The sequence below is a fragment of the Balaenoptera ricei genome, chromosome 16, assembly GCF_028023285.1.
Source record: "Balaenoptera ricei isolate mBalRic1 chromosome 16, mBalRic1.hap2, whole genome shotgun sequence".
Classification (NCBI taxonomy): domain Eukaryota; kingdom Metazoa; phylum Chordata; class Mammalia; order Artiodactyla; family Balaenopteridae; genus Balaenoptera; species Balaenoptera ricei.
The window spans coordinates 28,089,763-28,113,899 of NC_082654.1; the positions used below are offsets into that span (position 1 = coordinate 28,089,763).

The 24,137-nt window shown below is 36.6% G+C and overlaps 1 protein-coding gene across 2 annotated transcripts in view; it reads right to left on the reverse strand.

Annotated features, from left to right (window-relative positions):
• Positions 1-489: 489 nt before the first annotated feature.
• SLF2 (SMC5-SMC6 complex localization factor 2) overlaps positions 490-24,137 on the reverse strand; it is a 41,613-nt gene continuing 17,965 nt past the window's right edge. For both annotated transcript variants that reach the window (XM_059899976.1, XM_059899975.1), the window contains exons 10-20: positions 22,024-22,099; positions 21,081-21,222; positions 16,767-16,869; positions 15,661-15,837; positions 14,422-14,519; positions 13,751-13,838; positions 10,492-10,623; positions 9,976-10,053; positions 8,220-8,306; positions 6,211-6,279; positions 490-3,800 (exon numbers count right to left, since the gene is read on the reverse strand). In XM_059899976.1, coding sequence (XP_059755959.1) covers positions 3,765-3,800; positions 6,211-6,279; positions 8,220-8,306; positions 9,976-10,053; positions 10,492-10,623; positions 13,751-13,838; positions 14,422-14,519; positions 15,661-15,837; positions 16,767-16,869; positions 21,081-21,222; positions 22,024-22,099 — 1,086 coding nt within the window. In that variant the 3' untranslated portion in view covers positions 490-3,764. The remainder of the gene's footprint in view (positions 3,801-6,210; positions 6,280-8,219; positions 8,307-9,975; positions 10,054-10,491; positions 10,624-13,750; positions 13,839-14,421; positions 14,520-15,660; positions 15,838-16,766; positions 16,870-21,080; positions 21,223-22,023; positions 22,100-24,137) is intronic.

The window sequence follows — 24,137 nt, forward strand, 5'->3', positions numbered from 1 at the left end:
TCCAATGCAAGAGGAAGAAAGGAAGAAATCAGTTTAAAAACTAGGTGGGGGACTTCCTTGGTGGCGCAGTGGTTAAGAATCCGCCTGTCAATGCAAGGGACACGGGTTCAAGCCCTGGTCCGGGAAGATCCCACATGCCGCGGAGCAACTAAGCCCGTGCGCCACAACTACTGAGTCTGTGCTCTAGAGCCCGCGAGCCACAGCTACTGAGGCCCGCGCACCTAGAGCCTGTGCTCTGCAACAAGAGAAGCCACCACAATGAGAAGCCCGCGCACCACAACGAAGAGTAGCCCCCGCTCACTGCAACTAGAGAAAGCCCGCGTGCGGCAATGAAGACCCAGCACAGCCAAAAATAAATAAATAAAATAAATAAAAGATTTAAAAAAAAAAACAAAAAAAAAACTAGGTGGGGCAGGGGAAGAATCAGGACATTCCAGATACTTAACCATCCCCACTCCCAAACAAATATTACTAAACACTTGTCCAAAGTGAAGAAAAAGCCATTTTAATAACAGACACATACATTCATAGGACTTAAAACAAGATGTAAATAGTATAAAATTAAAAAAAAAAAAAAGAGGAAAGAAAAAGGAAATCTGCATTTACTTGTAAACTTCATAAAAGCTGGTGGATTAATTGGCTGATAGGACTGCCCAGGGAAAACAAACACACGGATAAGGAGGTGCACCAACACTGTTAATGAATAAGAAATAACTGCAGATCATGCTCTACATGCCCAAGCCACCTGTACCCTAACTTGTCTCCTTAGAGACAAACCAGAACAGTCCTCCCCTAATTCTCCAACTCAGTCACTTGTTAATGGGTCACCTCTTAAATTTTTGTTTTTTTAAATTTCAAAACTACTCTTGGTTTAAAGATTCCACACATTATTACTGGCCAGTCCCCACCAACTATACTTGTTTTGACAGAAATAAAAATACAAATGCTCCAACTGAGCCTGGATGACAACACACCATTTTCTTTTGCATCTGGGGAGATTTTTGTGAAGTCCAAAGCAAGCTATTACTTGTACTTCAAAACAAAAACAAAATGCCAGCCTTCTAAAAGGTGACAAAGGCACCATTGCCCTCAGGAGATAGACAGAAAATGTACAAATGCTGTTACTTTACTGCTACATAGATGCATTTTGTGCATGGAAAGCCTCTTCATTTAACATGATATAACCAACAGAATTATATTTTAGGATAACAAGAAAAGCAGTTTAGAAAAGGCAAACAGTTACACACAGAAGCATAAACACAAGTACCTTATTTTTCAGCTTGCAGTAAGGGTAATAAGTTTGACATACATATCCAGAAAATTAGACAAGGTGATTTTTGGCCGAGTAATATTGCCAAACACACCACCACTCAGTGCAAGCTTTGTTTGCCAAGTCCAAAAAAGTGGCCTGACATTCTCTGTGCAATGAACATATTCTCCCCCACTACCATCCCATTCACTGGGCAACAGCAGCAGGAGGGAGACAAAGCATGGGGACTCAGAGGGAAAAGGATAATACTTAATTTGGGAGAAAAACCATGGGCTAATTGTGCTAAAGAGACTCACAAAAATTTTTGAGAACCCCAATGCAAATACTGGCTGGAATATGACCTGGAGACTAAAGACACCTACCAAAGTCATAAATACAAGGGTCCAAACTGATGTTTGGCCATTGATTTTAAAGGGACAGATGAAGTATTTTTCTCTAATGGAGAAAGACAATTAAAAATAGAGACTTTTCTTATTGGAACTGCTAAATAAACATGTATCAAAGTGGTTTTAAATTTGATGGGCAGTTATCCTTTGAAACTGCAATACAAAAGGGTCACTTAAAAAAAAAACCTGAATAACCCACTTGTCCCCCTGTCAATGTACACAATTAGAAAATATTTACACACTGTAATTACAAGCAATATAAGCAGTATTTTATACTTTGAGATATTGTACACTTTACACAATGCAAAATGAGAAAAATATGGACACTTATAAAATTACACACAAATAATGTATCTACAAAGTATTAAATTACAGAGAGTGAAAGCCCCCATCGTTGGGCAGATAGATGCCAGAGTTTCAAGCTTCTGTCAATATAACTCTTTATATCTATCTCATTAACCATAAGTGGCATTTTCTAACAATACCCTTGAGAGGTAGTATCAAGATAATAATATTCTTACCAGTAAACTCAACACAGAATAAAACTTTTGTTGGTCTGACTCTTGAAGCCTCATTCAGCCTGGGTTCTTGGGAACTGGATTAACTTAGTCTTCCCTATAAAGTCTCTAACTGCTCAATGCTTGACATGGGCTCAAAAGTTAGATACTATTTTAAATGATAAATTTAAGATAAAATGGTTTTTACTCCTAAGCCTCAATTTAGAGGTAGAAAGCTATTTCAAAAAATTTATTTTCTCCCCTCTCAAACCATGAACGTCAAGCCCAATTCCCTTCCCCTCCATCATCCTTCCCTCACAACTGGAGGAGGCAGAATGCTCAGGAGAGCAGTGTCATCCAAGTCAATATTGAAAGAAAGGAAAACAAAGCTGGCATTATCTTTCAAGAAACAAACCCTCCTAAAAGGGACACTCAGTCAACAAAAGAATTTTTCAGTTAGTTAGTAAGAGGCTATTACTACCTAAGGCTTCAAAAGGCCCTTAGGCTAAGACCAGCATGTGCACTTCTACTAACCCTCCACCATTTAAACCAAAGGATGGCTTTCCAGTGTTTAAGAATTTAGAGCAGCTGTGGTTTTCAAGTGCAACAAATTTAAAATACAAGCACACACGCGCACACACACATACACACGCGTGCGTAGTGTACCAAAGAATAAATGCCATTCAGGTCTCTGCCAAGGTTATATACTCATGAAAGTAAGGTTTTTGGAAACTTGTCCAGATCTTTAAGGTTTTACAATATAGACTTTTGTAATATGGCTACAAAGGGCCAGAATTCTAAGATTTAGCCAAGGTTCTAAAATTTAACCAGTATTAAAAAAAAAAAAATATATATATATATATATGCACTTAAAGAAAATCCAAAACAAACTGCATATGTATGTTTTGGAATAAAAACAGAGCCACTATTTTATAGCTTAAACTCTTCCCCTTAAGGGGATCTGACAATATACCAAACTTCTGTTTCTCAACTGTTTGTTCTGATGTATTTTAAAAACCCAACAGATTTATAATCTTGAATAGCCAAGAAAAATGCATGGATTAAAACCCGCCAGTGGTTTACAGGAGTAACAGAAGAGATTTATGCTTTCTATTAGTAAACTCAGTTCTAAGCGTTCCCTTTGAGTCGTAAAATAACCAAGATGGAAAATTAAACCAACTGGAACTTGATCTTGGTTTCCATGTCCATCTCCTCAAGTTCATCCAAACCCTTTCTTACATCCTTTCTGTGATTATCCAAGTGCGGCAAATACAATCCAAACAAACAAACAAAAAAGATAACTGGCTTACAATTTAACAAGAGTTAACAGGGGAAGGTTAGACATGCAACTATTAGCTGCTTCCACCCCTCCCCTCTTGTTATGGGATTCTGCTCTTTTAAAAGGCCGGTTGCCTTTTTAAGCAGATCGCATTTCGTATCTGCTTCAGAAATGGCAATTTCTTCATTACCAGCTTCATACTAGATATTCAAGTAGCACATCTGCTGAACATTTTCTTAGCCTTCCACTGGGTTCTGTACTACTTTCTACTCCTTTAGGAAAGGCTCTTATTGAATTTCTCTTGGTTCATAATTTTTCTGCTGCAACTCCTGTTAAGAATCTGGTACCCAGAAGTCATGAAGCTGCCCCTAGAAAAGGGAAGGGGGAAAAAAACAGAATAAAGGAAAATCAGATTATGAATTAATCCTTATAAAACCACTAATCATCAGACAATGGGCTTTGATAATGAAAGTAATAAAGTCTTGATATTATACATTGCTCTGAAAATTTATGGTAATCAGATTCAAGTTTCACATTTTATAGTCTAAAAATTTTTTTAAAGTATAAGTAAGTACAAGATGTTTTCCTCAGTAACACACACATGTGGAGGGACATATTTAAAAAGATTAAGTAAAACGTTAAGCTGATTTTTAAAAAATTATTTATTTATTTGGCAGTGCCGGGTCTTAGTTGCGGCATGCAAGATCTAGTTCCCTGACCAGGGATCAAACCCGGAGCCCCTGCATTGGGAGTGCGGAGTCTTAACCACTGGACCACCAGGGAAGTCCCTGTTAAGCTGATTAATACAAAGTTTTGGTATTAAATTCTTTTCTGTTTTAATGTTACATCAACAAAAATGGCAGGCCTAAAAAAAAAGTCTACTGAGATTAAAAACTAAAACAAGAACAACAAAACGTTAACTTAAGATTTCTCAAAGACTTCTCTATCTTATGAAGAACACCAACAGCAAAAGAGTCAAAGTGTCATAACACAGCGAGACTGCTTTTCTTAACTCATCTTCAGTGTTCCTGCTACTTTTATATAAAATATGAGCAACTTCTAGGCCCTATCTAACGAAAGTATGGTCTCCGGATCAGCAGCATTGGCATCAGTCTGAGAACCTGTTAGGAATGCAGAATTATCTCAGGCTACACTCCAGATCTATTAAATCAAAATCCGTATTTCAACAAGTTCCTTATTGAAGCCTATGTACGTTAAAATTTGAGAAGCAGGGAATTCCCTGGCAGTCCAGCAGTTAGGCCTCTGTGCTTTCACTGCCAAGGGCACAGGTTCAATCCCTGGTCTGGGAACTAAGATCTCACAAGCCACATGGCGTGGCCAAATTAAAAATAAATAAAATTCGAGAAGCATTTTAGACAATCCCATATTAGTTGGTTTGTAAGTAAGCAGGATGGCAAACTTAACATCAGGTGTTTAAACAATGCCCCTCTTAAGGAAAGTCTCCTTAGATATAACACCAAAACCCTAAGTGACAAAAGAAAAAGAAAGATAAAACTGAACTTCATCACAATGAAAAACTTCTGTTCTACAAATATTATCAAAACAATAAAAGACAACACACAGAATGGGAGAAAATATTTGCAAATTATATACCTAATGAGGGACTTGTATTTAGAACACATGGAAAATTCTTAAAATTAGAAAATTTAAAAATGGGCAAAGGATTTGAACAGACATTTCTTCAAAGAAGCTACATGAGTGGCCAATAAACACATAAAAAGATGCTCAACATCAGTAGTTATTAGGGAAATGCAAATTAAAATCACAATGACATTCCATGTCCAATCCCCTACTATGACTATATCAAAAAGACAGATAATAACAAGTGTTGGCAAGAATGTGGAGAAATTAGAAACCTCATACATTCTGGTGGGAAAGTAAAACAGTGAAGCCACTTTGGAAAACAGTCTGGCAGTTCCTCAAAACATTTAACACAGAATTACTATATGATCCAACAATCCCACTCCCAGGTATATGCCCAAAATGTTTTCATTTGAAATCATACATTTACACCAAAACCTATACACAAATGTTCATGGAAGCATTATTCATAACAGCCAGGAAGTGGAAACAACTCATTTAATAAGTAGATATATAAAATGTGATATATCCATATAATGAAATATTATTTGGCAATAGAAAGGACATACAACATGCTACAATATGGACTAACTTAACAATATGTTACATAAAAGAAGCCAGTCATAAAAGACTACATCATATATGATTCCATTTGTATGAAATATAAAAAACAGGCAACTCTATACAGACAAAAGTGGATTAGTGGTTGCCTAGGGCGTGGAGTAGGGACGGGAGTGCAGGTGGTTGGGAATGAGAAGTCACTGCTAACAGGTATGTGATCTCTTTTTGGAGTGACAAAAATGTTCTAAAGTTAGATTGTGGTGATGATTGCACAACTCTGTGCATATACTAAAAAATACTGTACACTTTGGGTGAAATGAATGATATGTGAATTTTATCTTAATAAAGACATTAAGAAAAATACTCCACGTGAAATAACCTCCATCTGATGCAATGTAACATTTTAAAATGGGGTCAAACACCTTTGGAAATAAATTAATGAATATAAGAGCAAACAAAAATTTAAAAACATACATAAAATATTATACTGGGGCTTTCAGTTCATTTTAGGATACCTAGAAGCAAGTGCTCTGTCATACTGTTTTTGAATAGTATGAAGAAATAACATTTAGCAAAACTACTGAGAATAAATGAAACTGTTTAATAAAACGACACCTGAGTAGGCCGACAGTTCTGGATTATTTCCTGCCATTTTCCATGTATCCTGGCAACCAAGTCTTTTACCTTAAAAATATCAAGAAGGGGAAAAGGGATCAGAGCAAAACAATTTAATGCTTGATACAAAAGACCTCATAGCTGTGACAGACCCACACCCGACAACTCAATGTGGTTTCTGTTAAGAGAGAATAAACTCCTCAACTTCTGGAGGGGCCTTCAAGTCATAGTGATTACTAAGACCTTCCTTCATCACCATATCTAAAATACTGAATGCTTAGGACTCCATTTTCCCATTAGTTACTAAAGATCATCCAGAAAAACATACTCCCTGCCTTCAAGACACTTATATTTTCAACTTGCTGTCTTTTGAACACCCACAAAGGGATGCTGAAGAGTGGCCTTTGTTACAGGACCCAAAGCTTTGGCTGTTCCCTGCCTTCCAAGTTCTATTTGAAAGACTCAAGGCCACAAAAAAGGGTTGTCGTTTGTTCCTTTTCACACTATTAGGAGATCCAAAATTCAATGCTAAGCCTCTCTACGTTTTTGCAAAGTACAGCGGACTCTTGAACAATGCAGGGGTTAGTGGTGCCAAGCCCCCGCACAGCAGAAAATCATACTGCTCTCTCTGCCTCAAAAACAAAGAAAGTGATAAATGACTCACCCAAGGGCAGGAAGCTGAAACAATTTGGACAGAATCAGTACTCAAATCCGTGTTGTTCAAAGGTAGACTACACTATGAATCCTCTTTAAATACCTGATCTATTCCTATATTTGGAGGTTTAGCAAGTCTCTGTGTTAAACTCCTACCACATTAGAGACTCTCAGTTAGTTCCTGGACATAATTGCTTGACAAAATATTTTATTTAATTAAATTAATTTATTTATTTGGTCGTGCCACATGGCATGTGGGATCTTAGTTCCCTGACCAGGGATCGCACCCATGCCCTCTGCAGTGGATGCGCAGAGTCTTAACCATTAGACTGCCAGGGAAGTCACAACAAAATGTTTTAAACAGGTCAGGAATTTTATAGTTGCTTTAAGTTTATAAAGTAAATTTCAAGGTCTGCTTTTTTCTCCATTTAGAGTTCAGCAGATTCGGTTTCTCTAAAACAATCACCACCTTTTCTACCAGATGCTTGTGGAGAAGCATGCAATTCATCTATTTCAGCAGGACCATCCCCTGAAAGCAACTGCCACAGACCTCTGTGTCATTCTCTGCTCTAAGTAAGAGGAGCCCTGGCAGCAGTCTATGCCCAGCCTCTTGGCTTTAAGAAACAAAAACCTTGGGTGGTCCCCCTTAGCACGTCTGTCAGCAGTAGCCACTACCACCAAGTTCTATGGGCCAGTAACTTTAATGTTCAAAAGAATGTGCTTCTGAAACTACAGTTTCCACTCTAAGGCAAAGAGCTATCCCCTACATGTATTTGAAAATCTGCAATCTGATACAATTTCATTAGTTGCTCATTTTTTATTTAACTTAAATCTAGTAAAATAAATACAGATACTAAATCTAAATGAGCATTGTTGAAATATCTGACCTTTACAGCTAATTAATGTAAAATATAAAGTTACAAAGCCGAAACTATCCAAACACAAATGGCAAGAATGGATCGGCTCTACACTACAAAAGCTAAAAGATGATTTAGAATAAAAAAAATCCTTAGAAGAAAAAGTTTCCAGAAAAACCTGTTTTGTTTCAGGAAAAATCGTCAAATTGTTTTATTAATACCAAAGTTGCTTTCCTAACTCCATACTCATATATTCAGCTTTTCTATTCGGCTTGTCTTAAAATGTATTTGCTTTGAGAGTTTTTCCCCTCCTTTACTTTCAATCTAGCTAGAAGTACTTAGTAGAAGTTAATTTGTTATTAAAGGAGAAAGTCATATCTCTAATCTTATATGTTCCTTCTTAAAGAGAGGCTTATATGCTTTTCTTACTCAAGTATTAATGAAACCAAGGTTAAACAAACAAAAAACTAACAATAAGTAAGAAAAACACACACTTACCTTAGTTCTATAAAACAGTCTTGCATCTTCCCTAATATCACACTTAACATGCTTTTCTAAAGCCCCACAGAGGTGCACAAAGTGTTTCTGTGTAAAACAAATGCAAGGGATGAAAACAACTCTGAAGCATTACAAATTAACAAAGAAAAGATCATATAGCTAGAACAGCTAACAATCATTTTAAAAAATCTACCTTAGCAATTTCTAATATTAACCATCCAACATAATAGCAGTCATATCAGTAAAAAGTACTAACTGCCACACAGTAAGACTGTTATGGTTTATTGCTAGTTAATGCATAAAATATACACAAAAATAAAGGTTGTTTTGCTATGTATTAAGGCACATTAATGAAAATCAACCCTAGAATTCAGACTGTGAAGTAGTGCCTAGAAATTTAAGAGTCTTTCCATTAACACATTCTCTAATGAAATATTCAAGTAACAGCTAACCTATTTTTTTCTCTATGAACAAAAGGAGGTTTAGTGGTAGTTCCTTGAAAAATTAAGTGTCTTAAGTTTTAGAAGTGTATGGTCCAAAACAGTCACACTCATATATATATATACTAAGGTTGAATATACTAAGGTGAGAATGTAAATGGACATTTTTTGGGGGGGAAATGTGATAACAACCATTTTAAAATAATTAAAATTTGAAAAATTTATAACCTTTGATCTAGCATTTCTACTTCTAGGAATTTACCCTAGAGAAATGCTTCCAAAGGTTCATGTAATGCTTCCAAAGGTTCCAAAGGTTCATGTGATCATACAGAAAGGAATGTTCATCCATAAAGGTTTTGAAATACTACAGTTATTAGATAGATGTGCCAGTAATTTACAGTGGGGGAAAAAGAAAGACAAGTTGCAAATAATATGAATAACATGACCTCATTAAAAAAATAATTATGTTAGTATATGCATAAATTATGGAGAAATTTATAGGAGGGCACTGGATTATAAAGTCTTTCACTTTCTACCTTATATGGTTTTATAATAATTGAATTTTAAAGCAATAATCCTTGATTGTTTTCTAATCAGAAAAAAATAATTTAAAAATGTAAAGACCATATGTAAGAACAGATAGATGACTATGTTAGGTTCCAATCAGGAGAGCAAACATAGTTCTATGTACAGCAGTGTTTATAAAAAGACATGAACCAGTCTTGTGTCCTTCTGATCATGCCTAAGGAGATACAAAGTTTTAAACAGGGGTTGGATTACCTAAGGTGTGAAACATGAAGAATTAAACAAGAACTTTCCCCAGGAGTATGGAACATGATAGAACAGGAAGAATAAAATAATTCAAAATGAAAATCTTAACATGGGGAGATAATTTAGAAATGCATATCTGAAGTAGCCTGACTTACCATCAGTTTAATTTTGAAGGCAAACATTATTTCTAAAGAAACAGGAAGTGGAGTGGGAGCAGAGATGGGAAGAAACCAGCTAAGAGCTAGCCCATTTGGTATTTGGTGATCTTGATATCTTATTAATGTATTACACTACTGCCAAGTTATCACAGTTAAGTTCCACTCCAGTAAACAGAACTAACATGTGCAGACAAATAATTTTTGTCAGTGACATGGCTGCAAGGTTACTATTACTTCTCTCTTTCCAGTGTACACTGGGATTTCTATAGTGAATCCAAAGGTAACTTGATAAGTTATTTTATTAAGTTTTCTCCTATATAAAGAATATTCATTTATTCCATCAATAGTGACACTTATTAAAAACAAAAAACACTAAAAAATACCTACCCGTTGTCCAGAAGAAAAAGAGTGAGAACAACTAACTTCACCGACTAAATGAAGAAGAATGTAGGTCAGGTAATATGCCTGGTAGAGAAATGAATAAAATCAACACCCATGAATTAGCTAGAATACATGTCATCCCAGTTTATACATTAGGAAAGCTGCCTAGGAAGGATTAAGGATTCGCTAAAGTTAACTGAGCTGGTCAGTAAGGAAAAGCCAAGCATTTATCCCAGGTTTCTGATTTCTAACTCAAGTGCATTCCTTTTACCACCTCACGACTGCCCTAGTAAAGGGCTACAAAAAATACTCTCAGTATTAAATTACCAACAACCATCCTTTTACCTCAATCCTCAAGTTAACTGAAGAATTTCATGACAGCAATAAACAAAAATATCATTCACTATATAGTTGTGTTTGCTAGAATGTATCTAGTCTCTAAACCCAGAAACGTCTATGGTTAGGAAGTTGTCATTGGTTATGCTCATATGTACTCTTTTGAGCTGATCTAGCCGTGGATACCTGCTTTTCAAGTTCCAAATGAAGACTATCATCAATAGTGCCATTTGGTTGTTCAGCCCTTTTCTTCAAGACCATCTTCTTCAACAAATCTGAAGGCTTCATTTGCACAAGATAGCGATGCAAGACTGATATCTATCAAAAGAAAGAGGAGACACTGAATAATACTAGGCAATACACTTGCTCTTTCTTAGGCTATTTTTTTTTCAGTGTGTCCTCTGTTCATTTTGCCTTCTCTAATTTTGCCCCTTTAGCTTCTTATAGTCCAGTGATATTCACTTCTTTACTTAAAAGTCCCCAAATGACCCACCAAGGTCATGTGACTTTTTTGTACTATTAAACTTCACTACAATAAAATGAGAGTAAAAAAAAAAAAGTCCCCAGTTGCTTAAAAGGGATCTTATTTTATTTTTTTGGCTGTGCCATGTAGCTTGCAGGATCTTATTTCTCTGTTCAGGGATTGAACCCAGGCCCCAGCAGCGAAAACGCTAAGTCCTAACCACTGGGCCACCAGGGAATTCCCTAAAAGGGATATTAAAGATTTAGTACTTGTGGGGCTTCCCTGGTGGTGCAGTGGTTGAGAATCTGCCTGCTAATGCAGGGGACACGGGTTCGGGCCCTGGTCTGGGAGGATCCCACATGCCACGGAGCAACTGGGCCCGTGAGCCACAACTGCTGAGCCTGCGCATCTGGAGCCTGTGCTCCGCAACAAGAGAGGCCACAATAGTGAGAGGCCCGCGCACCACGATGAAGAGTGGCCCTCGCTTGCCGCAACTGGAGAGAGCCCTCGGACAGAAGCGAAGACCCAACACAGCCAAAAATAAATAAATAAAATTAAAAAAAAAAAAAAAAAGATTTAGTACTTGTAATTGAGGATGAAAACTTAAGGAGGAGACCAAATGGCATTACAATAGAGGTCAAAGGGAGGACTTCCTTTGAGAAATTATTTGAAAGGCAGCAGAGTTGAATCTTCCTCCCCGTGAGTAGCATTATTGAATTCTGAAAAGAATTCTCTTTTTTAAATAAATAAATTTATTTATTTATTTATGGCTGCATTGGGTCTTCGTTACTGCATGCGGGCTTTCTCTAGTTGCAGCGAGCGGGGGCTACTCTTCATTGCGGTGCGCGGGGCTTCTCATTGAGGTGGCTTCTCTTGTTGCGGAGCACGGGCTCTAAGCATGCGGGCTTCAGTAGTTGTGAAGCACAGGCTTAGTTGCTCCGCGGCATGTGGGATCTTCCCGGACCAGGGCTTGAACCCGTGTCCCCTGCATTGGTAGGCGGATTCTTAACCATTGTGCCACCAAGGAAGTCCAAGAATTCCCTTTTGATGGCAGTAAATATCACTGAAAGGACTGAGAGCTATTTGCTAATTACCCTGGTGGCTCAGGTGTGGTCCCCCAAAAAAATCTAGAATGAAATCTACATCAACTCTATTAATGTAGAAACCAGCTGACCTTTTCAATCTCTCTGTCCCACAGCACCTTGTGCATACTTCCATCACAGTTCTTGCTACACTGTACCACAATGGTTGCTTAATTCTGTTTCAACCACTACATTATGTTTTCAAGGTCAGAGTCTCTATGTTATTCACTTTTTTTTTCTTAATCTGTAGGACCTAACGGACTATCTTGTACTGAACTGCAATTCAAACAAGAACACCACATCTAGATCAGGTTCTGTGTTGAATTTTCAGATTCAACTATGAATAACCCCATTAGTGCTATTATGCTTGTAAAAAGCCTTCAGGACTTCTCATTGTGGGGTTTCTATAGGACATGTTTATACACACTCATATATACAAGATATATTCACTACTGGGCAACCACATTTAAGCTCTATAATTTAAAGACTGTTTAATATTAAAATAGGTACAAGATGCAATTAATGTTTAATAGTTCTGCAATTTCTAATCTTGTGATAAAATTGCTAACATTGACAAGGTGAACTAATTAAATAATGTCATATTTATATAGCACATTATGATTTTCCCAGTACGTTTTTTTTTTTAATTTATTTATTTTATTTATTTTTGGCTGTGTTGGGTCTTCGTTGCTGCGTGCAGGCTTTCTCTAATTGTGGCAAGCGGGGGCTACTCTTCGTTGTGGTGTGTGGGCTTCTCATTGCGGTGGCTTCTCTTGTTGCAAAGCACGGGCTCTAGGTGTGCAGGCTTCAGTAGTTGTGGCACACAGACTCAGTAGTCGTGGCGCACGGGCTTAGTTGCTCCGTGGCATATGGGATCTTCCCGGACCAGGGCTTGAACCTGTGTCCCTTGCCTTGGCAGGCAGATTCTTAACCACTGTGCCACCAGGGAAGCCCTCTCCCAGTACTTTTTATTTATTTATTTTTTAAAATAAATCTATTTATTTATTTATTTATTTTTGGCTGCATTGGGTCTTCATTGCTGCGCGCGGGCTTTCTCTAGCTGCAGCGAGCGGGGGCTACCCTTTGTTGCAGTGTGCGGGCTTCTCATTGCGGTGGCTTCTCTTTGTTGTGGAGCACAGGCTCTAGGCACGCGGGTTGCAGTAGTTGTGGCACGTGGGCTCAGTAGTTGTGGCTCGCGGGCTTAGCTGCTCTGCGGCATGTGGCATCTTCCCGGACCAGGGCTCGAACCTGTGTCCCTTGCATTGGCAGGCAGATTCTTAACCACTGTGCCACCAGGGAAGCCCTTTCCCAGTACTTTTTATACATTAATTCATCTAATTGTCCACAACCATCCTATGTGGTAGAGGGTGTGATACTGTCTCTATTTCACACATAAAGAAACAGGGTCTCATTAGTTAAGTACCATGCTAAAGATTACATGAATAGTATTATGCCTGAGTTAGGCTCTAACCTCAGTACTTTTGACGTAGGATCCATCAATTTTCTCTACACATCACTAGCTCTCCCATTTATTAAAAGAAAACAAGGGCTTCCCTGGTGGTGCAGTGGTTGAGAATCTGCCTGCCAATGCAGTGGACACGGGTTCAAGCCCTGGTCTGGGAAGATCCCACATGCCGCGGAGCAGCTAGGCCCGTGAGCCACAATTACTGAGCCTGCGTGTCTGGAGCCTGTGCTCCGCAACAAGAGAGGCCGCGATAGTGAGAGGCCCGCGCACCGTGATGAAGAGTGGCCCCCGCTTGCCACAACTGGAGAAAGCCCTCACACAGAAACGAAGACCCAACACAGCCAAAAATAAATAAATAAATACATAAATAAAAATAAATGTACTAGGAATTTGAAAGATTTAAAAAAAAAAAAAAAACAAAAATGTTATTTATACCTGCAGATTATTCGCATTAGGGATATCTTCATGTTTCTCATCCAAAAGCTTTGAAATAATCACTAGGCTGAGGCACTGTCTCAGTTGCCTGAAATTAGAATTTTAAAATATTTAGAATGTGTTTAATCAATACTGCTTAAGAAGCAAATGAAGTTTGCCAAAAGAAGTTCTTGTAATTCGAAACATAGCTAGCTAATGTTTCAAGAGAAGGCTATACAAGAATATATAAGCTATACTAGAACAGTAAAATTTTCATGTAAAATATTTGTACACAAAGTTAAAGTTGCCTGAAGCTCAGGAAAACCATTAAGAGCCTTTATCTTTGACCCTGATGATTTACTGTTAGAAAATCTATTTTACTGCTGGGATTTCTTTTTACTAAAGCCAAAAAAAAAGCAAAAAACAAAAAAACAAAAAACAAACTGATTCATTTTCATGGTATATGCTATCTATATTAAGTTATCAGATAAGCTAAAATCAAAAATCAAGAATATTACAAACTGATCTAAGTATCAGAATCAGGCTGTCAATGCCTTTTCCCACAACTGAATATGAAATAAAACACTCTGATTTAACATTCAAGGAATGATTAAAGGAAATAAAGGACCTAAAAGCATTTCATTAATGTAAACACACATTTTTCTTAGTGTTTAATTCTCACTTTTCAATACCTTCCACGTGATGTCCAGTTAGGGACCAGCTGTACCAACCACAGAAGGTTGTGGGGATGGCTGGAGAGTTCATTTATGGCCAGACAGAGTTCAGGCACCTGAAAACAAACAGTGAGCAAGATTTTTCAAATAGGTCAGTGGAATCAAATATCTAACAGATCATCCACATTCCTTCTTAATGAAGCATTATTATAAAAAGCATTCATTTTTAGAAACAGCATGGAGTACACATATTCAGTTTTATCTTAAACTCTAGAATAGACTGAATATTTACCAGAATTTCATTTGGCTTTTGTGTTTTGTGCTACATCATATCTATCTGTATTTAAACAGTCCTTTGAAGAATAAGGTAATCTAAGTACACATACCAGTTTCCAAAGGTATATAATGAGAGTTGCACAAGATAATACATGTTCCTGACCTGGGATTTCTTGAATTTTAGGAATCCTCAACTATTCCAGTATTTAAAGTCTAACAGAACTGCTTCAAAATAATCCGAGTAGGGAAGGGAAGTATGGGATGAGGGTAAGAGATAAGATTGATTATGTTTTGATAATTGTTGAAGCTGGGTGATAAGTATTTAGGGGTTCATTAAACTCTTCTCTCTACTTTTGCATGTTTGACATTTTCCACCAAAAAAGGCTGAAAAATATAATTTTAAAAAACCTAACAAAAACTATACATGTTTACCACCAATGGCTGCAGAAGTTCAACTCAAATTCTTGCTGTATGTATGATTCACTCTACCATTTCATTTAGGTCTCTGTTCAAAGGTCACTTCAGAAAGGGCTTCCTTAACTGCCTCATATGAAATAGTAGAGCATCCCTGCCTTGTCCTGCTTTACTGTAATTTGTAGCACTTATTATAACTTAACATGATATTATAATCTACATTTACATTGTTTATAACCTAACCCTTTGACTAGAATAGAAGTGCTGGGAGAGCAAGGGCTCTTCTTCTTCACAGCTTTATCTCTAGCACCTGCATTAATGCTTGCCCCACAGTAAATCCCCAGTAAACATAACACATTTTTTGTGGAATGAATTAACTGCAGTTTTAGAAAAGATTCAGTTTCATGAATTTAAATACAGTGCCAGCACAGACAGTCGTTTCTTCAGTTTATTTTTCATCTGCTGAAGATCTTAACTGAGGTTAGAAACTTTCAATTCTGCACGCACTATGAAAGTCAAATTGTGATGCTATACAAAAAACAATATTAAAATTTTAAGTAATGTTACCTTTGTATTCCAATCTCTGATGTTTTTCATCAGGTTTATCAGGAGGCTTTGAAAGTCCACTAGAGGAATCTGTTTCAGTTGTTTCTCCAGACTCATTTTAAACAACATTAAAATCAGTAACATTATTTCACAATCCTGGTAACCTTCCGGATGTATAGATGTACACAAGCCTAGAAACTTTGACACATATCAGAGACAAAACAACTTAAGGAGATATATTCTGCTTGAAGAGTTTACATTATAAAAACTTTTTAACAAAAAATGCAAAAGAGAACTATATAGAAATTGAAACATCAGTTGTCTAGGAAAAAGAAGGCAAGAAATACTCATGTTAATAGTTGACTTGATAAGTGTTTTCTTCCCCATTTTTAATTTTCAGAATTTTCTTAACAGTTCAATATCATTGATTTGATTCAGCCACTAAAAATGTTTTAACAATGTTATTAATTCTTGGTCACTAAGTTATACTGTAAGTAACAATTTTTTTCTTCATATATTCTAATTCTAAAAAATTACTGGTTTCAAAACTACTAGTAGCAAAAAGCTTCTTGGTAAAGGTATTCCTAGAACTATTTTAATCACATAACTGATTCAAAGTTCCCTTTCGTTCCTAATATTAAAACAAAAATAAGGGACTTCCCTGGTTTGTGTTAGGGTTAGTGGTCCAGTGGTTAAGACTCCAAGCAGGGAACCAAGATCCCACATGCCGCACAGTGCGGCCAAAAAACAGAACAAAAAATAAATAAAACAAAAATAAAACAGCAAAAACAACCTTTAATATGAAGATTATTGCTAAGAAATTTCAGAGACTAGAAATCCCATGGTAAAACACTAGTGAATTTTTTTTTTTTTTATTTAATTTGGCTGTGCTGGGTCTTAGTTGTGGCACACGGGATCTTCGTTGCTGCATGTGGGATCTTCAGTGTGGCACGCGGGGATCCAGTTCCCTGACTAAGATCGAACCTGGGCCCCCTGCATTGGGAGCATGGAGTCTTAAACCACTGGACCACCAAGGAAGTCCCTGATTTTGTTTTAAAACCATTAAGCAAAAAACTAAGTGGTTCCAGCTCTGTGCTAAAGACATACAAAAAAGAGTTTTCTCCTACCTTGACCACATTTAAAATGTTGGTTTCAGGGAGAGATGAAAATATTGGCTTACAAGATGAATCTTCACTTCCTTTCACCCCCAGTGTCATCTGTGTTTCAGAACTATGGAAGAGTGAATAAAGCAATGTGAAATTAGGCACAAAATTGTGAGAAGTACTGAACAACAAAAGTTTTACTGAGGTATAATTTACATACAATAAAAGGAATACACACATTTAAAATTTTGATGATATGTATACTAGTGTAACCACCATCCAAATCAAGAAATAGAACATTTCTATTATACCTCAAAAGTCCCTTCATGTCAGATCCGAGTCAGTTGGCTATCTCCACTCCAGGTGATTTCTATGCATTAGTTTTCCCTTGAACAGCTACTTTTTATGAGGCATTCTCTCTGTTGCTCTTGGTGTCAGAGAGCTATGTAGAAGGTGGCTCTGACTACAAAGAACTCATAATATTTAAAGGCCTCATAAGTGGCCCAACAAAACTTCCACAGCAATATAAACAATTCTAAGCACCCCAATTTTGGTTGAGGAATCAGTGAAGGTTCATGGAAGAGGAGACACATGAATTTGGCCTTCAAAACATAGATAATATTTTCTTGTTTAATTTTTTTTGAATAAATAACCCTTTCATATGGTTAAAAAAACAGTTAAAAGAAATTAAGGCACAGTGTGCTGAAGAGAATTGTCCTCCCAGTCTAGGCCTTCAGCCACTCATTTCCCCTCCTCACAGACAATCACTACTAGTTTTAGTCCTTCCTCCCACAGGCATTTTATATACATACAAATAAATATGAATACACCTCTCCCCACTGCTTTAATACAAATGGTAGCATACTATACACTCGGTTGTGCACCTCTCTTTCGTCACTTAATACGTCTTACAGATACTCCTGTAACTACATGGGAAGAACTTTCTTATTTTTTAAAATATCTGCTCAGTAGTCCTGTGTCCATTCCTAGCTATACAACCTCAGGCAAGTTACTTAATCTTTCTGTGCCTCACTCACCTGTAAATGGGAATGAAAATACTATCTAGTAGTTGTAGTGACTATTAAATGAAGTACTATATATTAAGCCCCCAGAACCATGTCTGGCACATAGTAAACAATATGTAATGTTGGTAATTCTACTCTTATAAACAGTGCTTCAGCAAGTGAGACAGATAATATTTTGGTGAGTAGACACTGAGGATGGAGGTGAGGGACTAGCATGAGGAAGATCCAATGCAGCAACGGCTAATGTGGAGGAACAGCAACAGAATCAATTTGGTTAGAACAAAAGGGTGAACAAAATAGAAAACAGGTCAGAGTCAACTGTAGAGTCTTAAATACAGGTGTAAAGGTTTAATAGTGGAGAAACAAGCTTTCATAAAAGGAATCCTCTAACAATGAAAGGAATAAATATCTTGGAGGTGTAAAGCCCCCACGGGAAAGGAGATTTTTGCCAGGCTAGGCATGAAACGAGGATCTGAGTTAGACTGACACCGGGAACGAAAAGGAAAGAATAGCTGTGAGATAGGTAGAGGAAGAGGAACACAGGGATGTGACAATTGATGGAATACAGACTAGAAAGAGGTTAGGACTAGGTCTGTATTTCCTGCAGAATGGTAAAGAAAAGAACTGTCCTAGTATCCTTTAACATCTTACTCTCCCTACCTGAATATTTACTCTAACAACTTTTAAACATTTTTCACTCCAAACCTCCTATTTGGATAGAAACTTGCTACTGTGAATATGCACATATATATACCAGCAAAAATGGATAAGCTGCATGTGAGTCCTAGTGAGAAAAGAGTGAGTTGTGATATCTCAACAGAATTCACTCTTGTGCTCATGTTGTTTAAACAGGTATTTGATTATGTTTCGCTCATCCCTTCACCAGCTTACTCTTGCTTACCTGTGTTCATCTTCGCCTACCACTACACAGCAACGGTGGTGACTTACAGCCACCACCTCCCAGCTCCCAAACCTGACTGAGGCAACTCTTCAGTAGGTAAATAATCAATCAAAAAAACAATTTTGCTAAATATTATTTGCATTTATTATGTCTTAATGAAATAATTATATATCTTTATTTCACTATTTCCACTACAGTACCTGTTCACTACAGTGAAGAAAGGAAAACAAATCTGTTGCATACAACATACAAAATCACCACATACTATTCAGTTCATTAAATGTTAAATAATAGTATTTTAACTTTCTAAATATAGGTATTTGAGTATTTTGGTCATGTTTGGGGTTTTTGAATGGTCTGAGAACGCATTATTTTTCCTATTTAAATGGAATAGGATGGATGATGGAATACAGCCTTTATGTGAAAATTTGCTGTCCAACATATTTTCAGATACAGGTTACATCTGAGCAACAAGGAGGGATCCTGTATGGGGTGGAAAGAAACGGAGAGATGAAGAGTTTGGTTCTGGATATACCAAGCAACAAAAATTTGCTTTTTTTTTTTTTGAAAAAGTGAAGATGAGAATATTCTCATAAAGTTTAAGAACTGTTTTAATTTCTTTTCTTTTTCTGCCTATTTCCTTTGTCTATTTTTCTAATAGGTTATTGATCTTATTAATTTGAAATTAAGCCTTTGTCTGTGACCAGAGTTCCATTCTTATATAGTTGACCCTTTTTTTTTTTTTTAGTATGTATGTATGTATGTATTTATTTTTGGCTGTGTTGGGTCCTCGTTGCAGTGCACGGGCTTCTCATTGCAGTGGCTTCTCTTTGTTGCGGAGCACGGGCTCTAGGTGCGTGGGCTTCAGTAGTTGTGACACGCGGGCTCAGTAGTTGTGGCTCACGGGCTCTAGAGCGCAGGCTCAGTACTTGTGGTGCACGGGCTTGGCTGCTCCGCGACATGTGGGATCTTCCCAGACCAGGGATCGAACCCGTCCGTGTCCCCTGCATTGGCAGGCGGATTCTCAACCACTGTGCCACTAGGGAAGCCCCTACAGTTGACCTTAAACAATGCAGGGGTCGGGGCACCCACCTGCTGCAAAGTCAAAATCCTCGTATAAAGTATAGTTGGCCCTGGACTTATTTTGTTCCACTGATGGAGCTATGAATACCTGCATTTGTCCCATGTTATTATCTGCTAAGGTCAGTCCCACCTCAAAACTCTTCTTTCTCAAAACTTTCCTGGGTATTATTTTTTCTACATGACTTTAGAATCACTTGTAGAGTCCCCAACTCCCCTCGTCCCCACAAAAATCTGACTGGCATTTCTTTATTTTATTTTAATTTTATTGGAGTATAGTTGATTTACAATGTTGTGTTAGTTTCATTTATTAGGATCTCATCAAGTTCACAGTTTACCTTAGGGGTAGCTCTAATGTATTTATGATGTTGAATTTTCCTATCTGGTCTTCTTTTTTGTCTCTTAGTAATGTTTACACACACACACACACACACACACACACACACACACACACACACACATTCTATTTAAGTTTATTCCAAGGTATTTAATATATTTTTCTTACTATTGCAAATGAAGTGTATCTTTTAACTAGCTACAGTTCATATACCTGAAGGTTACTAATTTCTCTTTATTAACATTGTACCCTGGCATCCATAACAAATTCTCTTACTGGTTTGCCATAGCTTTTCAGTTGATTCTTAGGCTTCTATGTATACATTAAATCACTTTTTCTGCAAATAATGAATCTTTCACCAACTCATTTCCTATCTTTATATCTCTTTTTTTTTCTTGTCTAATTGTTTTGGTCAGTAGCTCCAAAATAATGGTAAACACAATGGGCAGTCTTATTTAAAAAAATTTTTTTAATTTAAAAAATGTTCCCATGTTTTCCCTGTTAAACATACTGATGGCATTTAGATTAAGTTAGATATTAAGAATATATCTAGGGGCTTCCCTGGTGGCGCAGTGGTTGAGAATCTGCCTGCCAATGCAGGGGACACAGGTTCGAGCCCTGGTCTGGGAAGATCCCACATGCCGCGGAGCAACTGGGCCCGTGAGCCACAACTACTGAGCCTGCGCGTCTGGAGCTTGTGCTCCACAACAAGAGAGGCCGCGATAGTGAGAGGCCCGCGCACTGCGATGAAGAGTGGCCCCCGCTCGCCGCAACTAGAGAAAGTCCTCGCACAGAAACGAAGACCCAACACAGTCAAAAATAAATAAATAAATTAAAAAAAAAAAAAAGAATATATCTAATTCAAGATCCATTTCAACTTTAAGATTTAAAAAAAATCAAGAATGAATACTGAATTTATCAAATGAATATTAACTGTTTATATATAAATTGTTTAAAAGACAATTTTTGGAGTTAATTATGAAAAGAACACTTACACTAGATCATCTTCATTAAAGTCTGGCTGAAGATTCTCCAGAGGAAACAAAGATTTAAAATCAATTCCCATATTGAAAAACACAGCAGCTATATCAGACAATGACGGAATCCAAGGCCAAACTGGTGAATCACTGAAGGTATCTAGTTAACAGAAGAAAATATTTTATCCCAAATCCTGGGTTCACAAACCCATAGTTGCAAGATGACAGTCTGCACATGAAACATGGATTATTACTATGATTTTATAGAAATGGCAGCTGGTAATGATATGTTAACCATATAGTTATTTAGAATGATCATATAGGAATTACAGATTTTCAAATAAATGTGAAGGAAATGACATTTATGAACAAAATACCTGCAAGTGATGGATAAAAGTGTGTAACTCAGGAGGAACATTTTCAAAAGACTGGAAAATAACAAGAGTGAAAAACCAACTACTGCTAACACAAAGATTTTACCATGTTCAGTGCCTATACAGTCCCAAGCCTTAAAACAAGTGAAAAAGGTAAATCACAATGCTTGTTTCATTATAAGGGATCTCAAAGGTAAGAATGCAAGTGTCATAGTTCTGCAGTGGATACGTTCAATCTTCTCAGTGCATAATCAGTACAATACTGCTGCTCACCAAAAAGCCATCAAAGTTAATTGGCTAAATGAACTTGCAACTATTTCCACTTATCCAGCACAGTAAGCTATGTCTTGGTAAAAATTAGGTAAGGGATGCCACTTGTAAGATCTTATACCCTTTTTCTCAATGCAACTAGAAAAATGCACTCATTTTTTATTAGAGTTTAATTTCATTATTAAAGACTTTATATTACAAAAATAATTTTTTATTCTATATATCCAAATATCCTAATTGTTTAGTAATATGAAAGAGATCATGTACAAAGCAACCAATAATTCACACTGTTAATCACAATAAATTTATCAACTCACCATTTCTTATTGTTATTTCCATTAATGTACTTAAAATCTGCACAGACACAATACAGTCTGTATGAACTGACATCATCTGCCAAAGTAGATAAATGATAGAGTATTAAGAGAGAAGAAAGAGCAAAGAGGCTCAGAGAGATGAACATACTCCACCCAACATAATACATGAGTTGGAATTTAAATCCAGGTCTGATTTGTAAGTCAGAGCCCTTTCCATTCTAACATGCTGCTTGTTTTTTTTTTTTTTTTTACAACTTTCATCTATAATTAGATAAATATAACTTTAAAAACTATCAAAAATACCTTTCTAGTTCATATTATGCCATGAAACCCAAAGACCATAAAGGAGAAGGCTACTAAATTGATCACATCACAGGCAAAAATCAAACCACAAACTAGTAAAAATATTTGAAAAGATACAAATATACAAATTAATAGACCAATGTATATTTTAAAGAGCTCTTCAGTATCACTAGTAATCAAAGAAATGCAAAGAAAAATGACATGATATCATCAGCTGACTTCAAGACTGGTAAAGATTAAGAGTTTTCATAATACCCAGTGTTCACAAGAGTACTAGGGAAGAGGGAGTATGTCCAGCATGAGTGTAATTTGGTAAAAATTGTAAAGTCATTTGGTAATATTTATGCAGAGTCATTGTCCTTACACTTTGATCTACTCAGCCTTTTTAACATACAGGAATTTATATACAGAAGCATATAATTAATGTAATTTTATAAGACAACTTTTTGGGAACAAAATCTCAAGTTTAAAAGACGTTAAAAAATCATAACATATTGAAAGTTATTTTAAAGTGGTTTTGTAGAGAAAAACATGTTGTATTTCTATTTCTCTTTTGTTTTGAAACCATGGATTATGATTATAATAAATTTAAATCTAAAATATAAGGGTGAATAGTCCAAACTCTGGTTTCAATCAGGCATATAACTTGTGTCATTTTGAAGTCAACCTATGTGAAAAAATGTCTTTGCTATGATGTTTGAGTCATTACACTCTGCCACTAGGGGCAGCACCATTCAAAGGCATGTTGGACACAGGACAAGTCCTGCATAAGAATCTTTTTGTGGGGGGGGTGATGAATTTTAAGGTGGGCAATACAGTACATGAAGATACATAAATATGTAAAGAGATACATACATACATATAAAACAATCTAATGTCTGTCAATTGAGATTGGGTTAAATAAATAAATAAATCATGGTACAGCACTACAAAGGAATACTATTACTATTACAATATAGTATACAATATAAAGCCATTAAAAAGAATGATAACATGTCTATACTGAAATGAAAATACTCAATAATTTATTGTTACCTGAAAAAAAAGTTATAAAACAGCACATATTCTGCTCACATTGTCTTTCTGGTCAACTATGTTTAGACACATGATAAAATCATGAAGATGCAAACATTTCAATTACATTTTAACACTTAAATTTCAAACTATCAGGACTATAGCATTAAAATGAATTCTGACATACTTTATAAAAAAAAAAAAAATTAGAAGTTGGTAAGTCTCTCCATCATGAAAAATGGACTTGGAATTGAAAAGGAGAAACGAGACAAAGTGTCTTACACAGAAAAAGCACTTAACAAATGATTATTAGTTTGCTTTTCAAAGAATAAATATAAAGAGTACAAAAAGCTGCTTACATGAAGATATGCTTGTATGTCATCATTAGGGTTTTAAAGGCTATAATGATGGGCCCACACCAACAAGATGAAAACACAGATAAATGCAAAGTCCTACTTGTAAGTTTAAGAAAAGATATATTACATAATTAGAGAATAATGAAGTCCTGGTGTGACAACAAATGAAGTTTTGAATCGCAGTAAACATAAGTATGTGGGGGCGGGGGTAGATGCGTAAGAGCCTTGCTGGAAACTGCTGGTAGGAAAGACCTTATCTGGAGCATATATTCATTTACTGGGGGGGAAGGAGGAACACTTTAGGAGGGAAACTGACAAGCTAAAGGTCATTCAGAAAGGTGATCGGTAAAGGGACTGGATATTTAGTGACTCGAGAAAGTTTAGTGTGGGGAGTGATGAGGGTCATGATAGTTGTTTAACTGAAGGACTGTTAGACAGATG